Source organism: Myotis davidii, unplaced genomic scaffold (genome assembly GCF_000327345.1).
Source record: "Myotis davidii unplaced genomic scaffold, ASM32734v1 scaffold111, whole genome shotgun sequence".
NCBI lineage: Eukaryota > Metazoa > Chordata > Mammalia > Chiroptera > Vespertilionidae > Myotis > Myotis davidii.
In genome coordinates this window covers 4,227,623-4,243,350 of record NW_006284347.1, presented here as the reverse complement: position 1 = coordinate 4,243,350, position 15,728 = coordinate 4,227,623, and the positions used below count along the sequence as shown (strand labels likewise).

The following is a 15,728-nucleotide window of genomic DNA, read 5'->3' as shown; positions in this document are numbered from 1 at the left end:
GGGGGGGAGGGGGGAGGCTAGAGAAAGGAAAAGAGAAAGAAAGCCTGTTATATTTCATATGCATATGACACTTTTAAGTGTTTATCTTGAGGTATTTTTTTGCCAGTTAAAAGGTGCTTTAGATTGTAGCTTCTCTAGACCTCAAGACTAGAACCCCTTTGCATATGCTGCAGGAGTAGTTTGTTCACAGCAGCCCTGCTCAGGAGCCCTGTTCACCTGTGAATCAGACCTGGGGTTGTGGCATACGCTATCACCACCTGGTGGCAGTGTAAGTTCCTGCAATGCAAAAGCAGAGGTGTATGTGTTGGGGTGGGGATTGGGGGGGACCTTTAAATACTTTTGCATTCTAATTTAGGAGTTATTTTAATTCCACTTACTCTTAAAGGGTATTTTATGTGTATTTGGCACATAAATAATAAAGGTACAATCAGTGCAAAAAATGAAGTGGATTTTCAGTATTATGTACTTTATACACATATTTACAATTACAAGTTGAATGACAAAAAGGGAACATTTTAAGTAATGATAGATATTAATGAAAGATCAAGTACCTACTATATATAATTTACACAAATTATTTCTGTCATCCAATCCCATCCAATACTGGATTACAGCCAGTTTTAAAGTACCAGTAATAAACTCTTGAATATATATATTTTGTTGTTATTAATTCTTACCTGAGAATATTTTTTCCATTGATTTTTTTTTAGAGAGAGTAGAAGGGATGGGGAGAGACAAAGAGAGAAATATCTATGTGAGAGAGACACATCAATTGGTTGCCTTTTGCACATGCCCCAACAGGTGCCAGGGGTTGAGCCTGCAACTGAAGTATGTGCTCTTGACTAGAATTGAACCCATGACTCTGCAGTCCATGGGCCGACGGTCTAGCCACTGAGCCAAACCAGTGAGGGCAAACTTTTGAATATTAATTGATGTTAGGAAAAATATATTAGCTACAATATCCCTAAGAATAGTCAGCAGATTATTAATCTTATAAAATTCCAGTTTTGTGATATGAAATTTGAATAATTTAAGAATCTTTCTAATGTATCTTTCAGGTGAAATTCCTAAGCAGGTTAAAGTGAAAAAATTGAAGAACCTAAAGACTCTGGATTCTAAACCTGGTATTAACTTTTATTAATTTAAAAATATGTGCATATTGGGCACTTGTTAAAAAATAAAAACTTACTGCTTACCTTGTTTTCTTTACTTCTTAGGAGTTTATACTTCTTATAAGCCATATCTAAATAGAGATGAAGAGATCATAAAGCAATTACAGAAGGTAATTATATTCCCATATTACTAAATTTCCTTATTCAGTTATGCAATATATAACTAGGCACTGTGTGTTTTATGTATAATAATGTGAAATGAGCTCTCTCTTTTGAATCAATGCTTCCTAAAAATCAGGAGACTAAAATAGCAGCAATTAATGGGCTTAAAATAGGGAGGTGCAGCTACAAACTAGTGCCAGATACTTGGAAGTTATAGTGAAAAAGTGGATTGTGCCATGAGGTAGCTTAGCATCTAATGCACTATAGTTAGCCTTTTTTGGAAAATGTAAATAGTATTGATACAGCAATTATGAAATAAATACAGTCTTTGTTGTGAACTTATATTTTTAAGTTTGGGGTGAATAGTTCATGTTTTTTTCTAAGGATTTTTTTCACAGTATATTGTATAATGAATTTCAGATTAAATTACTTCAAGATGAAGTTATAGGGTTTGTTTTATATATATATATATATACACACACACACACACAGACACACACTAGAGGCCCAGTGCACAAATTCGTGAATGGTTGGGGTCCAGCCAGCCTGCCCCAATGGGGTCCCATTGGGCTGGGCTGGAGGGGGGTGGGGGAGCTGCAGTTAGTTGGCTAGCCAGCCCTGCCCCCAATTTGGGTAAAGAGGGCTGATTGGGGGCAGGGCCAGCCAGGGAGAGGGGTCACAGGCAGTTGGCCGGCATGCCCTGCCCCCAATTGAGGTGTTGGGGGCCAGGCCGGCCAGGAGAGGGGTGATCAGAGTCCAGATCAGGCCAGTTGGCTGCCACAGTGTGCGTCGTAGCCACCGGTTGTTTTGGTCGTTCATCGTTCCAGTTGCTGGGTTTTTATATATATAGATACCATATATATGTATATTTTTTCATGCATCAGTTGAACTCTATATCCATTATTTTATATTCTCTGGTACCAAACTATAGGTTCTTATTGTTTTCTCTTTTAAGGGTGTACAACAGAAACGTCCTTCTGAGGCTCAGAGTGTTATTCTGCGACGTTATTTCTTGGAGCTGACACAAAGCTTCATCATTCCATTAGTAAGTCAATAAATACATTTGCTTAATTTAATGATTTGTTGAAGGGTATATAAATGATTTTCCCATCCACCAAAACCTTATCTTAAGGTTTGTGCTTTGTCTGCTCATGTGTTTAGTGATTAAAAATAGAGCCCTTGGTGGAAGGGAGCTATGGGGGGGGGGAAAGAGGGACATCTGTAATAATCTCAACAATAAAGATTATTTTTTAAAAAAATAGAGCTCTTTAGGTGGAAAATGATTCTCCAAGTAATTAACATCCACAGAAAAGCTACTTATATCTGATAAAATAGATTTCAAGATAACGAGAGACAAAGATGGACACTTTATAATGATAAAGGAGACTCTATATCAAGAAAACATAATATATGCCCCCAACCAGGGAGCACCAAAATATTTAAAACAACTCCTCACAGAACTAAAGGAAGAAACAGATCAAAACACAGTCATAGCTGGGGATTTTAACTTTCCACTGAAAGCTCTAAAGAGATCCGCCGAACAGAAAATCAATAAAGAAATATCAGCCTTAAATAAAACACTAGACCAGATGGACATATTGACATTTACAGAACCTTTCATCCCAGAATATCAGACTCTACATTCTTCTCCAGTGTACATAGACCATTCTCAAGGATAGACCATATGTTGGGTCACAAAACTAGCATCAACAGATTTAAGGAGATTGAAATTATATCAAGCATATTCTTTGACCATGATGTCTTGAAATTAGAAATAAACTGCAAAAAGGAAGTAAAGAAACCTACAAATTCGTGCAGATTAAATAACATACTACTAAAAAATGATTGTGTCAAAGAAGAAAGAAAAGAGATCAAAAGATAGATAGAGACAAATGAGAATGACATTACAACATATCAAAACTTCTGGGATAAAGCAAAAGCAGTAATAAGAGGGAAGTTTATTTTGTTATAGGCGTTTCTCAAGAAACAAGAGAAATCTTAACCTAACATTACATCTTAAAGAACTAGAAAAAGAAGAACAAAGCAACCCAAAGTCAGCAGAAGAAAGGAAATAGTAAAAATTAGAACAGAATTGAATGAAATAAAGAACAAAGATTATACAAAAAATTAGTAAAATAAAGAGCTGGTTCTTTGAAAAGATTAATAAAATTGACAGTCCCCTGGCTAGACTCACTAAGGAAAAAAAGAAAAAGACCAATATAAACAAAATGAGAAATGAGAGAGAAGTCACTACAGACATCATAGATATACTAGTACAAAGGATCATACTAGAATATTATGAAAGAGTATATGCCACCAAATTCAATAACCTAAGAGAAGTGGATATGTTCCTAGAATTATATAACCTTCCTAGATTAAATCATGAAGAATTGGAAAATCTAAATTGACCAATCAGTAGTGAGGAAATTGAAACAACCATCAAAAACCTTCCCCAAAATAAAAGTCCACAACCAGATGGCTTCACCAGTGAATTCTACCAAACGTTCAAAGAAGATTTAAAAGCTATTCTTCTAAAACTCTTCTAAAAAATTGAAGAAGAAGCAATATTTCCTAACACATTTTGTGAGACCACTATGACCCTGGTACCAAAACCTGACAAAGATAACACAAAAAAAGAAAAATACAGACCAATATCTCTGATGAACACAGATGCAACAATCCTAAACAAAATACTAGCAAGTCGAATACAACAGTACATCCAAAAAATAATATATCACCATCAAGTGGGGTTCATTCCAGGGGCACAAGGATGGTTCAGCATAATGCAAATCTATCAATGTAATACACCACATTAACAAAAGGAAGAATAAAGATCATATGATCTTATCAGTAGATGCAGAAAAAGCATTTGATGAGATACAACATCCATTTATGATTAAAATACTCAAAATAGGAGTAGAAAGAAAGTACCTCAACATGATAAAGGCCATGTATTATAAACCCTCAGTTAATATCATACTCAATGCTTTTCCTCTAAGAGCAGGAATAAGACAAGGATGCCCACTTTTACCACTCTTATTCAACATAGTGCTGGAAATCATAGCCAGAGCAGTAAGGCAAGAGAGAAAAATATAAGGCATTCTAATAGGGAAGGAAGAAGTCAAACCGTCACTCTTTGCAGACAACACAGTTCTGTATATAGAAAACCCTGAAGACTCCACCAAAAAACTATTCAAAACGATAAATAGTCAAGTTGTAGGATACAAAATCAATGTACAAAAATCCACTGCCTTTCTGTATACTAACAACAAAACATCAGAAAAAGAAATGAAAAACAACAACTCCTTTTGCAATTGCAACCAAAAGAATAAAATACTTAGGAATAAACTTAACAAAGAATGTGAAAGACCTATATACTGAAAATTACAAAGTCTTATTAAAAGAGGATGAAAAAGACACAACAAAATGGAAAAATATTTCGCATTCATGGATTGGAAGAATCATCATAGTTAAAATGGCCATGTTACCCAAAGCTATATACAGATTTAATGCAATCCCCATCAAAATCCCAATGTCAATTTTTAAAGAAATAAAACAAGAGATCATCAGATTTGTATGAAACCACAAAAGACCCTGAATAGCCAAAGCAATCCTGAAAAAAAAGAACAAAGCTAGAGGTATTATGCTACCTGACTTCAGATTATACTACAGAGTTACAATAATCAAAACAGCATGGTATTGGCAGAGAAATAGACACACAGATCAATGGAACAGAATAGAAAGTCCAGCTATAAAACCACAGGTATATGGACAGATAATTTTTTACAAAGGAGCCAAAAAACACACAGTGGAGTAAAGATAGGCTCTTCAGTAAATGGTGCTGGGACAACTGGAAAGCCACATGCAAACAAATGAAACTGGATTATAGTTTGTCCCCATGTACAAAAATTAATTTAAAATGGATCAATAACTAAATATAAGACCCCAAACAATAAATTACATAAAAGAAAATATAAGTACCAAATTTATGGACCTTGGTCATAGAGAACATTTTATGAATTTGACCCCAAAGGCAAGGGAAGTAAAGGCAAGATAAATGAATGGAACTATATCAAACTAAAAAGCTTCTGAAAAAGCAAAAGAAACTGACAGCAAAACAAAGAAGCAGCCAACCAGATGGGAGATGATATTTGCAAACAATAGCTCCGACAAAGGTTTACTAGTAATTTCCAAAATATATAAAGAATTCATAAAACTCAACATCAAACAACCCAATCAAAAACTAGGCAGAGGACCTGAAAACACACCTCTCCCAAGATGACGTATGAGCAGCCAATACATATATGAAAAGCTGTTTAACCTCACAGGCAATTGGGGAAATGCAAATCAAAACTACAATGAGATACCACCTCACAGCTAGTAGAGGGGCCAGTATCAACAAGACAAGCAATAACAAGTATTGGAGAGGTTGTGGGGAAAAGGGAACCCTCATTCACTGCTGGTGGGAATGTAGACTGGCACAACCACTATAGAAAGCCGCCTGACGATTCCTCAAAAAATTGAGAATAGAGCTACCATATGACCCAGCAATCCCTCTCCTGGGTTTCCCTCCCAAAAACCTGAATATCATGTATTTTCAAAGATATATGCACCCTTATATTCATCCCAGCATTATTCACGGTGGCCAAGACATGAAAACAACCAAAGTGCCCTGCGATAGAGGGCTGGATAAAAAGATTTGGTACATATACACAATGGAATACTACTCAGCCATAAGAAGAGATGAAATAGTGAGTGCCATTTGCAACAACATGGATGGACCTTGAGAACATTATGCTAAATGAAATAAGTCAGAAAAACATAAGAACCTGGGAGAAATGGGACAAGGGGGTGGGGGAAATGGGAAATACCTGTAATACTATCAACAATTAAAAAGGAAAGAAAAAGGTAAGAACCATGTGATTTCACTCATATGTGGGATATAAAACTGAAACTTGTGAACATAAACAGCAGCATAGTGGTTGCCAGAGGGAAGGGGGTGGGGGGAGAAGGAGGTCCTAATATATGGTGATGAGAAAATTTGATTTGGGTGGTGGGTACACAGTGTAATATACATATCTTGTAACATAGAAACCCACACCTGAAACCTATATGTTCATGTTGACCAATGTCACCCCAATAAATTTAATAATAAAAAACAAAGAGACCTTTAGCCCAGCCAGTATTGTTCAGTGGTTGAGCATCAACCTGTGAACCAAGAGGTCATTGATTCAGGGCACATGCCCAGGTTACAGCCTTGATCCCTGGAAGGGGGCATGCAGGAGGCAGCCAATTGATGTTTCTCTCTCATCACTTTTCTCTCTCTATTCCTCTCCCTTCCTCTCTCTCTAAAATCAATGAAAAACATCTTTAAAAAATTGAGCCCTTTACAAAAGACCTGGATTCTCTATTCTTGTTATGACTGTGTAACTTTGGGAAATCACTTTCTTTTTTTTACCCTCAATTATTTTATTTGTAAAATGTGGTTAATTCCACTTGGGCAGGTGTTTTGAAGCCATAGATTCCCAATAATACCTGCCACATAGGAGGGTTGCAAGGATGGAAAGAGATTATACATTTAAAATGTTGAGTGTATTTTCCAGAACATGATTTTCCATTCAATCTTTATTGAATAAGATTAATTATTATCATTAAAAAATGTGTAGTCCAGACCTGGGCAAGTAGGGTAGCTGAGTTTATTAGACCATCATCCCAATATACCAAGAGTGTGGATTCGATTCCCAGTCAGGGCACATATAAGAAGCAACCAGTAGCCGAAACCGGTTTGGCTCAGTGGATAGAGCGTCGGCCTGCGAACTGAAAGGTCCCAGGTTCGATTCCGGTCAAGGGCATGTACCTTGGTTGCGAGCACATCCCCAGTGGGGAGTGTGCAGGAGGCAGCTGGTTGATGTTTCTCTCGCATCGATGTTTCTAACTCTATCTCTCTCCTTTCCTCTCTGTAAAAAAAACTCAATAAAATATTTTTTTTTTTTAAAAAAAGAAGCAACCAGTAAATGCCTAAATAAGTGGAACAACAAATCAATGTTTCCTTTTCCCTCTCTTTTCTCTTCCTCTTCCTCTCTCTAAATCTATCAATAAAAAATGTTTTTTAAAAAAGTATAGTTCCTTGGATTATCTAAAATTTACATTTTTATTGAAAGCCTGACTTCTTAATTCATTCTGAACTTTACCACTGTGGGGGATGATGGTGTTGTTGATAGCCATTGAAAGACTATGTGATGAAAAACTTGGAAATCCATTTCTTTTAAGTTGATCTACTTAATAAACGTTTTTGAAGACTCTCTGGAAAAACTAACTTGATTGACATTTTTTTTCTTGGTTTTAGGAAAGATATGTGGCAAGCTTAATGCCTTTGCAGAAAAGTATTTCTCCATGGAAGGTATAAATATATTAAATTAAATTCCTATTTGAGTTCTCTCACTGTAATTTCTTTGAACACATGCATTTCTAATTTTTAAATATAGTATGTCCTTTTTTTTTTTTATAGAGTCCACCCCAATTAAGACAATTCCTTCCAGAAGAATTTATGAAAACACTTGAGAAAACAGGACCTCAGTTGACCTCTAGAATAAAAGGCGATTGGATTGGACTTTACCGGTTAGCTTTCTTTCTTTTTTACCCATCTGTACAGCTTTGTTTTTGAGAAGAAATAACAAAAAGCTAGACTTGAACTTATATTCTTTTATTCAAAATTGCATTGTTTCACATGGTTCTTCCAGCTTTAGGTAGGAAAGGTATTGAGGAGAGGAAGTAAGTCATAATCAAACTTTGCTGTTTTAAAATTGACTTTTATAGGCATTTTCTAAAATCCCCAAATTTTGATGGTTGGTTCAAGACGCGGCGGAAGGAAATGACCCAGAAATTGGAGGCACTCCATCTGGAAGCTCTTTGTAAAGAGGTTAGAGAACTGCATGTTTGTGTGATATTAACATTTATTGGGGAAAAAAGAAAAATTATCCGTAGAGGCTGGAAGGATAAAACTAGTAATAGCTAACTCTTCTAGATCATGTGCTATATGCCAAGGACTGTGTAAGGTGCTCTATGTGGAAAATCTCTTTTAATTTTCACAACAGTTCATTCAAGTAGGTGTGTTATGATCTACATTATGGGACACCTGAGGATTGTAAGTTAAGTGACTTGCTTCAGATCACATTACTGCTAAGTAGGGGAGCTAGCAGGGAACCAGAGCCCACTTGCTTTGGCTCATAAGAGCTGACTATACATCTCTTCCCTGCTCTGCATTCAGTGATCTTAGGTTAGTAGTTTAAAATCGGCTACAGTGGGAGTATTACACCACAGAAATTGGCAAATGCCACAAACCAGAGACTTTTTCTGGTTGTTAAATATTTTCCAGCATACCACTGGATGGAGTCAGAATTCAGATTCAAATAGTCTAACTCAGATTTTTTCCAGCATGCCTTATTAACCTCTTGGAGTTACTATTAATAATTTTTCCCTGTATTTGGACTGATGTTTTTATATCTATAATATGGTACCAGACTATTTTAAGTTAAGTGAAAATAAAAAGGGTAGTCTCATTTTCATTTGTATTTAGTTTGAGGTGGGCTAGCCTCCGTGTTAACTTTCTAATCGTAAACTCACAGTGATTGTGATTTTAAGAGAAGGCGTACGATGAAGACAACCACAAATAAGTCCAGGAAGAGCTTATTTGAAGATGCAAAGTTTACATCCAGTATTATATTCATGTTCACAGTTATCTTCATTTGTTAGCCAGTGTTTCTTATAAATTAAAATACTCACTACTTAGTGGGGGTAGGTAGTACTGATTGTACTTTGACTTGCAATTTTGTTTTTTCGTGATTGATCTAAAAGGGCTACCTTAGAGAGAAGGTTCTTACATTTTCTTTTACTGACAAATATTCAATAATTGTTCTGGCTAATGTTGAAAATTATCTAATTAACATTGTTCGAATATCATGTACAGAATTATTTTTGTGCTGTCATGCTGTATCTTGGTTAAATACCCTGTTCTCCTTTTTGTTTTTGTCCTTCTCAGGAGTTTTATCTTTTGAAATTAGAGCAGTTTGAAAATGATTTTGAGCACTTAACTGATTTGGGATTTGTTTGTTATAGGACTTACTTCTCTGGACCCAGAAACACACAGAAGTAGAAACAGTAGACCTTGTATTGAAGCTAAAAAGTAAGCTGGTATGTAGCCAAAACAGCCAAAGATCTGTGAAGATATTTTCTTCACATTTGAGGTGACAGTCCATGATGTATCACAGATATAACCTTTTTATTTATTTTTTATTTTTAATTAATTAATTTATTTACTTTAGAGAAACATAGACTTGTTGTCCCACTTATTTATGCTTTCATTGGTTGGTTCTTTTAAATTTTCCCCCCATATGTTTTTACTAGTGACCTGTTGCGCCGAAATCACGTGAGACCTGGGACCCGCCCCCCCGCGCCATGGGACCACCCTGAGTCCCAGAGTTCTGCCCCACGTGGCCGGCGTGCAGCGGATGGCCCTGAGTCCTGGAGTGCCGCCCTGATGCCCCGCCTCCGGGCCCTGCACAGTGGCTGTCGGGCCCCGCCCCTGTGGTGTGCATGCGGGGCCACGGAAACCCTGGCAGAAACCGCGCGAAGTGGATGCTGGGACCCCTGTGCCCCTGCAGGGCTGCAGGAACCCCAGTGGAAGCCGTGCAGAGCAGCCACCACCCCTGCTCCCACTGCGCACGCTGCCATCTTGTGATAGTGTTATGGTGCGAGGGTCAATTTGCATATTGCCTATTTATTATATAGGATTGATTTCAGAAAAGAGGAAGGAAGAGGGAGAGAGAGATAGAAACATCAGTGATGAGAGAGAATCATCCATTGGTTGCCTCCTGCACACCCCCTACTGGGAATCGAGCCCACAACCTGGGCATGTGCCCTGACCCAGAATCGAACTGTGACATCCTGGTTTATGACTAGACACTCAGCCACTGAGCCACACCAGCCATGCGCGATTGGTTGATTCTTGAATGCGCCCTGATCGGAAATCAAACCTACAACCTTTATGTATCAGGATGATGCTCTAACCAACTGAGCTGCCTTACCAGAGCACAGACGTAATCTTTTTAAATGAGAGGACTTGAGATTGATAGTAGACCTGACTGTAAATACTTTGTCTCTCAAGCAGATCATAATGATACCTTTCTGCCTAAGATAGTTCTCTCTCATCTTTGATGTTTCTGTCTCTACCTTCCTCTCTCTGAAACCAATAAAAACATATGGGGAAAAAAATGAAAAGAATCAACCAAGAAAGCATAAATAAGTGGAACAACAAATTGCTCTAAAGTAAATAAATAAAATAAATTTAAAACAAAAAACAGAAAGTTTACATCTGTGACACATCATGGACTGTCACCTATATTTTAAAAGTATTTACATGGAGTCTAATGTGCTCTACAAAATCATTGTCACTTATATTTAATACCACATGATATGCATTAAGTATTATCAATTTACATGGGAGTTTTTTATTAAGGTCAAACAATATATTGTTTAAATGGCACGTTCTTTGCTTTTTTTTACAGTTTCTGTAAATTCTGATTGAAGTGTACAAATCATTAGACCATTAAAATGTTTATTTAGAAAATATAATGTATTAATACAGACTCAGAGGATAACTTAAGTGCTTCCAAATGTTTCTTGTATAGTTGCAGGCTGATCGAGAGCATTTACCTGTGAAACCTGAAACTATGGAAAAGTTACGGGGACATATAGACGCAATTATCTTAGCATTGCCAGAGGACCTACAAAGCATCCTGCTCAAAACGAGCATGACATGATATTTGCCAGGATTTTCCAGCCAGAAAGGACTGTGTGTGCATCATGAAGCATTACTGACATTTCAACTGGACGCACAAAGGAGATCTCCTGGAGTGGAAAATAGCCGTAAATGCTAGCTACAGGGTAGAAAGACTAAACTGACTTTTTTAGTGCATTATTTTAAAAAATGGACATCTGTGGTGGTTCCACTTTAATACTGAAACACCGAAAGGCATTTCTATATTTTTAATCATGTTCTAAAGTGCTCTTATGAGAGACCTGTGGGACCATCAGTATAAGTGATTCTAAACTGCAGTGCTGGCATTGCAGATATTTTTTTTAAATTGGTGCTGTTTTGCCCAATCATGTTAAAACTCAGGGGGATATAAAAATAACATTCACACTGGTTACCTTCTTAAGAAGAAGGAAAGGACTGAACTGTCTGACTGTAGTTAGAAGTAACTAATGCTTTTGTAGTGCCTTCCGTTGTCCTACATGTTTCACAAAACCCGGCTGCTAGTCTTGAAGCTTTTTCTTAATTATGGTATGTAATTATATAAGACATACTTTTGCATACTAATTGCTTAAAAACATGTTTCTTGTCTCCCATCATGTTTAGTAGTGGCATGGTATCCTTCTTCTTCCCCTCACCCCCCATGTCATGTAGGTATCATTTCATTACTTTCTATATGTTTTCCAATTTAATTTTATTAGTTTCTCCAAAGGCAGGAAGGCATCTAATATTAATTATGGAAGAGTTAATTTCCTCTTATCCTTTGCTAATTGGTTTCTGTTTAAGTTAATTAACTTGGGTGGTTTTCAAAGACATTCTAATAATAAACCTCATAATCAGCTGTTTTTTAAACTGAGCTATTCTTATTTTAAAGGCATTCTAAACCTTTTATGTGGTAGTTAATTGAGTGACTGTAAGATTGATTTTTCAGCATTATTTGTTTGTTAGGGTTTTTCCCCCTTGAATTTATATTTCTCAGAACACTTTCTCTACTGTGTCTCACATGGGAACTTTTGCCTGAATCACTGTTATAGCCATTTTGTTGTTGTTTGTTTCTGTTCCGTTTTGTTTATACTACCTTGCCAAAAGTAGAAGATCATGGTTTGGTTTACTCTACCAAATTTGTTTGGTTTGTGTTTGAATAGGAGTGTTTTGCAAAAGCCACTATTTTAAGGCACACATGACATAGCACATATGTAAATAGCTGCATCTTGAATTACCTTCTAAGTATCCAAACTGTATTTGTAGAAGAAATGGCTTCAGAAGCTATCCCTTTCTGTTACTATAATTATTAAGTGCACTCCTCATCCAAGAAAGGCTCTTTGTGTTTGTAACTGTGGTCTTATACAGTCTCTTGAAGCATACCTCAAAGTCATAGAGAGAATATGGCATTTGAAATCATTTGCCTCAGATCATGTGAGTTATTTTGTAAACAACAGTTATCCTTATGGAAAAGGCAACTACTTTTAAATTTCATATCTTTCTGGGAAACCTTATTTAGGTATAAATGGTCATCTTATTTTTCAAAAAGTGTATTTTAATAATTTCACAATTTATATGCAGTTTGTGACTAGAATTTGAAAGTTGTTAGTGTCATATCAAGGATCTTTTAAATTATACTACAGATGTATCATTTCAAGTTTAATTTGCATAGCTAAAGAGTATCATAGGCTGCCAGTTAGCATAATAATTATCTTTATATTTACTGTATTTAACTAAAACCAAACAAATGTTGAAAATCCTATGATACTTAACCTGGTTTATCTATTAATTTCAAATTACTTGTAAAAACCAATTTAAAATTGCATTGGGAACCTGAGAAAGACTGACTGGTAATTTCATTTTTTGTGTGGTTTTCAGAGTTGTTCTTTCCCCGCCCCCATTTTTTTGTTTGTTTGTTTGTTTTAGGAGACACTGTTAAGATCTAAAATCTGCCATTTAATGTTTATCTCCACCAGCATCAGAAGAAATCACTGCTTCAGGGTATTAAGTAATGCCTAGTGCCTTCTGTTTTCAGTGATAAAGATGTTTTGCGAAGGCATTTATGGTCATTACTGAAAACTGAATTAAAGGCCTTTGATTTTAAAATGCTTGAATATCTTGTATTATTTCTGAGTAAGGTTGGAATGCTTGAAAAAATGCACTGTAAATGAAATGTGTATTATGTGATTCCTTTTACTTTCTAAAGTACTTGTTTAAATTCAAATGAAAACCTTCTTTTTGTTCACTTCACTATGAACAGGTGAATAGTCCAGTTTAATAACAGACAGATCAACTAAGTGATCTCATAGTCTTCTTATCAATGTATTGATTATGAAATATCCTGATGAAAAACTTTTAGCTTAATAATCTAGGTATTGTTAAATTGTCCTTTGTTTGCCACCTTTTCTAACTTTAAATCTCAAATTACTTTTATTTCTTCCTTTCTAAAAGTTGCAAGTACATGATACTGTTCTTTGGATTTTAATTTATTTATTAATAATAAAATATATTGGCATGGCATGGCTGATGTGGCTCAGCAGCTGAGTGTTGACCCAGGAACCAGGAGGTTGCCAGTTTAATTCCCAGTCGAGGTACATGCCCAGGTTGCGAGCTCAATCCCCAGTAGGGGTTTTGCAGGAGATAGCCAAATGATGAAGCTCCTCTTTCTTCAAAGTTTCTATGTCTCTATCCTCCCTTCCTCTCTCTCTAAAAATCAATAAAAACATATTTAAAAATAATAAAATATATTGGATATCACTCCTTTTTAAATTTACTGGGTAATATCCTTCAAAGAATACTATAAAATGTTTTAGTATATTTAGAAGAGATGCCATTAAAATATTGTCCTTTTGTTTTCTCTTGCTCATACCAATTCATTTGTTTTTATACACCAAAATTTTACTAACTTGCAGATATTAGTCCTCTAAAAACAGATGGTTGAGGAAGACAGAAAGCTTCTCTAAGTATAGAACCTGGGACCCTGTTATTTAAATAACAAAATATATTAACTCAATAATGACTAAATTTTGAGTAATTTGATAATGCTTCATATATCTAAGATATAATATTATAATATTTTATATGCCATTTACAACTTGGTTGAATTGTAGTATTATACAAATAGAAATTAGCATTTGTTAATAAAACAACATCTAGAAAAATTTTTTAATTACACTTTCCTGTTTGTTTGAAATAGCTAAAGCTATTTGATACAAGATACAGAATCATGACTGCTAAAATTTTCTTAAAAAATATTTTTATTGATTGCAGAGAGAAAGGGAGAGGGAGAGAGATAAAGAAACATCAGTGATGACAGAGAATCATTGATCGGCTGCCTCCTGCACGCCCTGCAGCCTGGGTATGTGCCCTAACCAGGAATCGAACCGCGACCTCCTGGTTCATAGGTGGACGTTCAACCGCTGAGCCACGCTGGCTGGGCATGATTCCTAAAATTTAACCAATTTTAGAAAAGCAAGTTTTAACTTGATGATTGGTTAATGAAATGGGTTTATGACATTTATCTTGCAGTGATAACGTAGCCTATCACGGGCTTCTTACGGGATACACAAATATTGAGGGGGAGAAAAGATGGCAGTAGAATTCTGATGTATCCTATTTTCCAGTGCTATTTCTTTTCTTTGAATAGGAACATTTCTCTGCTACCCATTACTTGAATGACTTTCTCCAAATTAAGGTTAGTGTTGTCTAGTAATCATAGGTTTCATTCCATTTTACTAGCGTCATCACTAGGCTTGGTTCTTCTGTTTTATTACCTTCTCATTTTTTTTGGTCATAATACCATTTCAGCTTAGCCATTAGAAAGCTAAACTTTGTGACTCTTTCATCTTATTTCCTGTCTCATGTTATTTCATAGCCACCAGTCTGAATACATTGTAATATAAATTGCTTCAGATTGATTGAAATACTTTTTGAAAAATAATAACTTTATATTCCAGAGTTGTCATACTTACTATTAAGTGAGTTTAATTTTAGACTTCATTAGGAAGCTATTGAAATGATTGGTTTTGATCTAATGTAATGGGTAAATATTTTTTTAATACATTTTGTTGATTTTTTACAGAGAGGGATAGAAAGTTAGAAACATTGATGGGAGAGAAACATCTATCAGCTGCCTCTTGCACACTCCCTTCTAGGGATGTGCCCACAACCAAGGTATATGCCCGTGACCAGAATTGAACCTGGGACCCTTGAGTCCACAGGCTGACGCTCTGTTCACTAAGCCAAACTGGTTAGGGCTGGGTAAATATTTTTTAGCTAGAGGCTCTGGTGGTAGAACCCAGAAATTTGTGTTTTTAAAAACTAGTTTTATTGAAGTATAATTGACATACAATAAACTGAACATACTTAAAGTGCACAATTTGATGTTTTAACTTTTGAATACACCCATAAAACCATCACCACAGTCAAGATAAGAACATATTTGTCACCCCTCAAAAATTCCCTCCAAAACCACTCATCTGTGCTCTGTTACTCTAGATTAGTTTGTCATCTCTAGAGTTTCATATAAATGGAATCATACAGTACTTCTTTTTTGGTCTGACTCTTCCTCCCACTTTGTTTTATTTGGTTAATCCTCACTTGAGAATATTTTTCCATTGATTTTTTTTTTTTTTTCAGGGAGAGTGGAGGAAAGAGGGAAA

General features: G+C 35.8%; 1 protein-coding gene across 1 annotated transcript in view; it reads left to right on the top strand.

Annotated features, from left to right (window-relative positions):
• DENND6A (DENN/MADD domain containing 6A) overlaps positions 1–13,181 on the top strand; it is a 44,192-nt gene extending 31,011 nt beyond the window's left edge. The window contains exons 13-20 of the mRNA XM_006754702.2: positions 1,059–1,124; positions 1,218–1,282; positions 2,230–2,319; positions 7,621–7,674; positions 7,783–7,892; positions 8,091–8,193; positions 9,390–9,464; positions 10,961–13,181. Coding sequence (XP_006754765.1) covers positions 1,059–1,124; positions 1,218–1,282; positions 2,230–2,319; positions 7,621–7,674; positions 7,783–7,892; positions 8,091–8,193; positions 9,390–9,464; positions 10,961–11,092 — 695 coding nt within the window. The 3' untranslated portion in view covers positions 11,093–13,181. The remainder of the gene's footprint in view (positions 1–1,058; positions 1,125–1,217; positions 1,283–2,229; positions 2,320–7,620; positions 7,675–7,782; positions 7,893–8,090; positions 8,194–9,389; positions 9,465–10,960) is intronic.
• Positions 13,182–15,728: the final 2,547 nt, after the last annotated feature.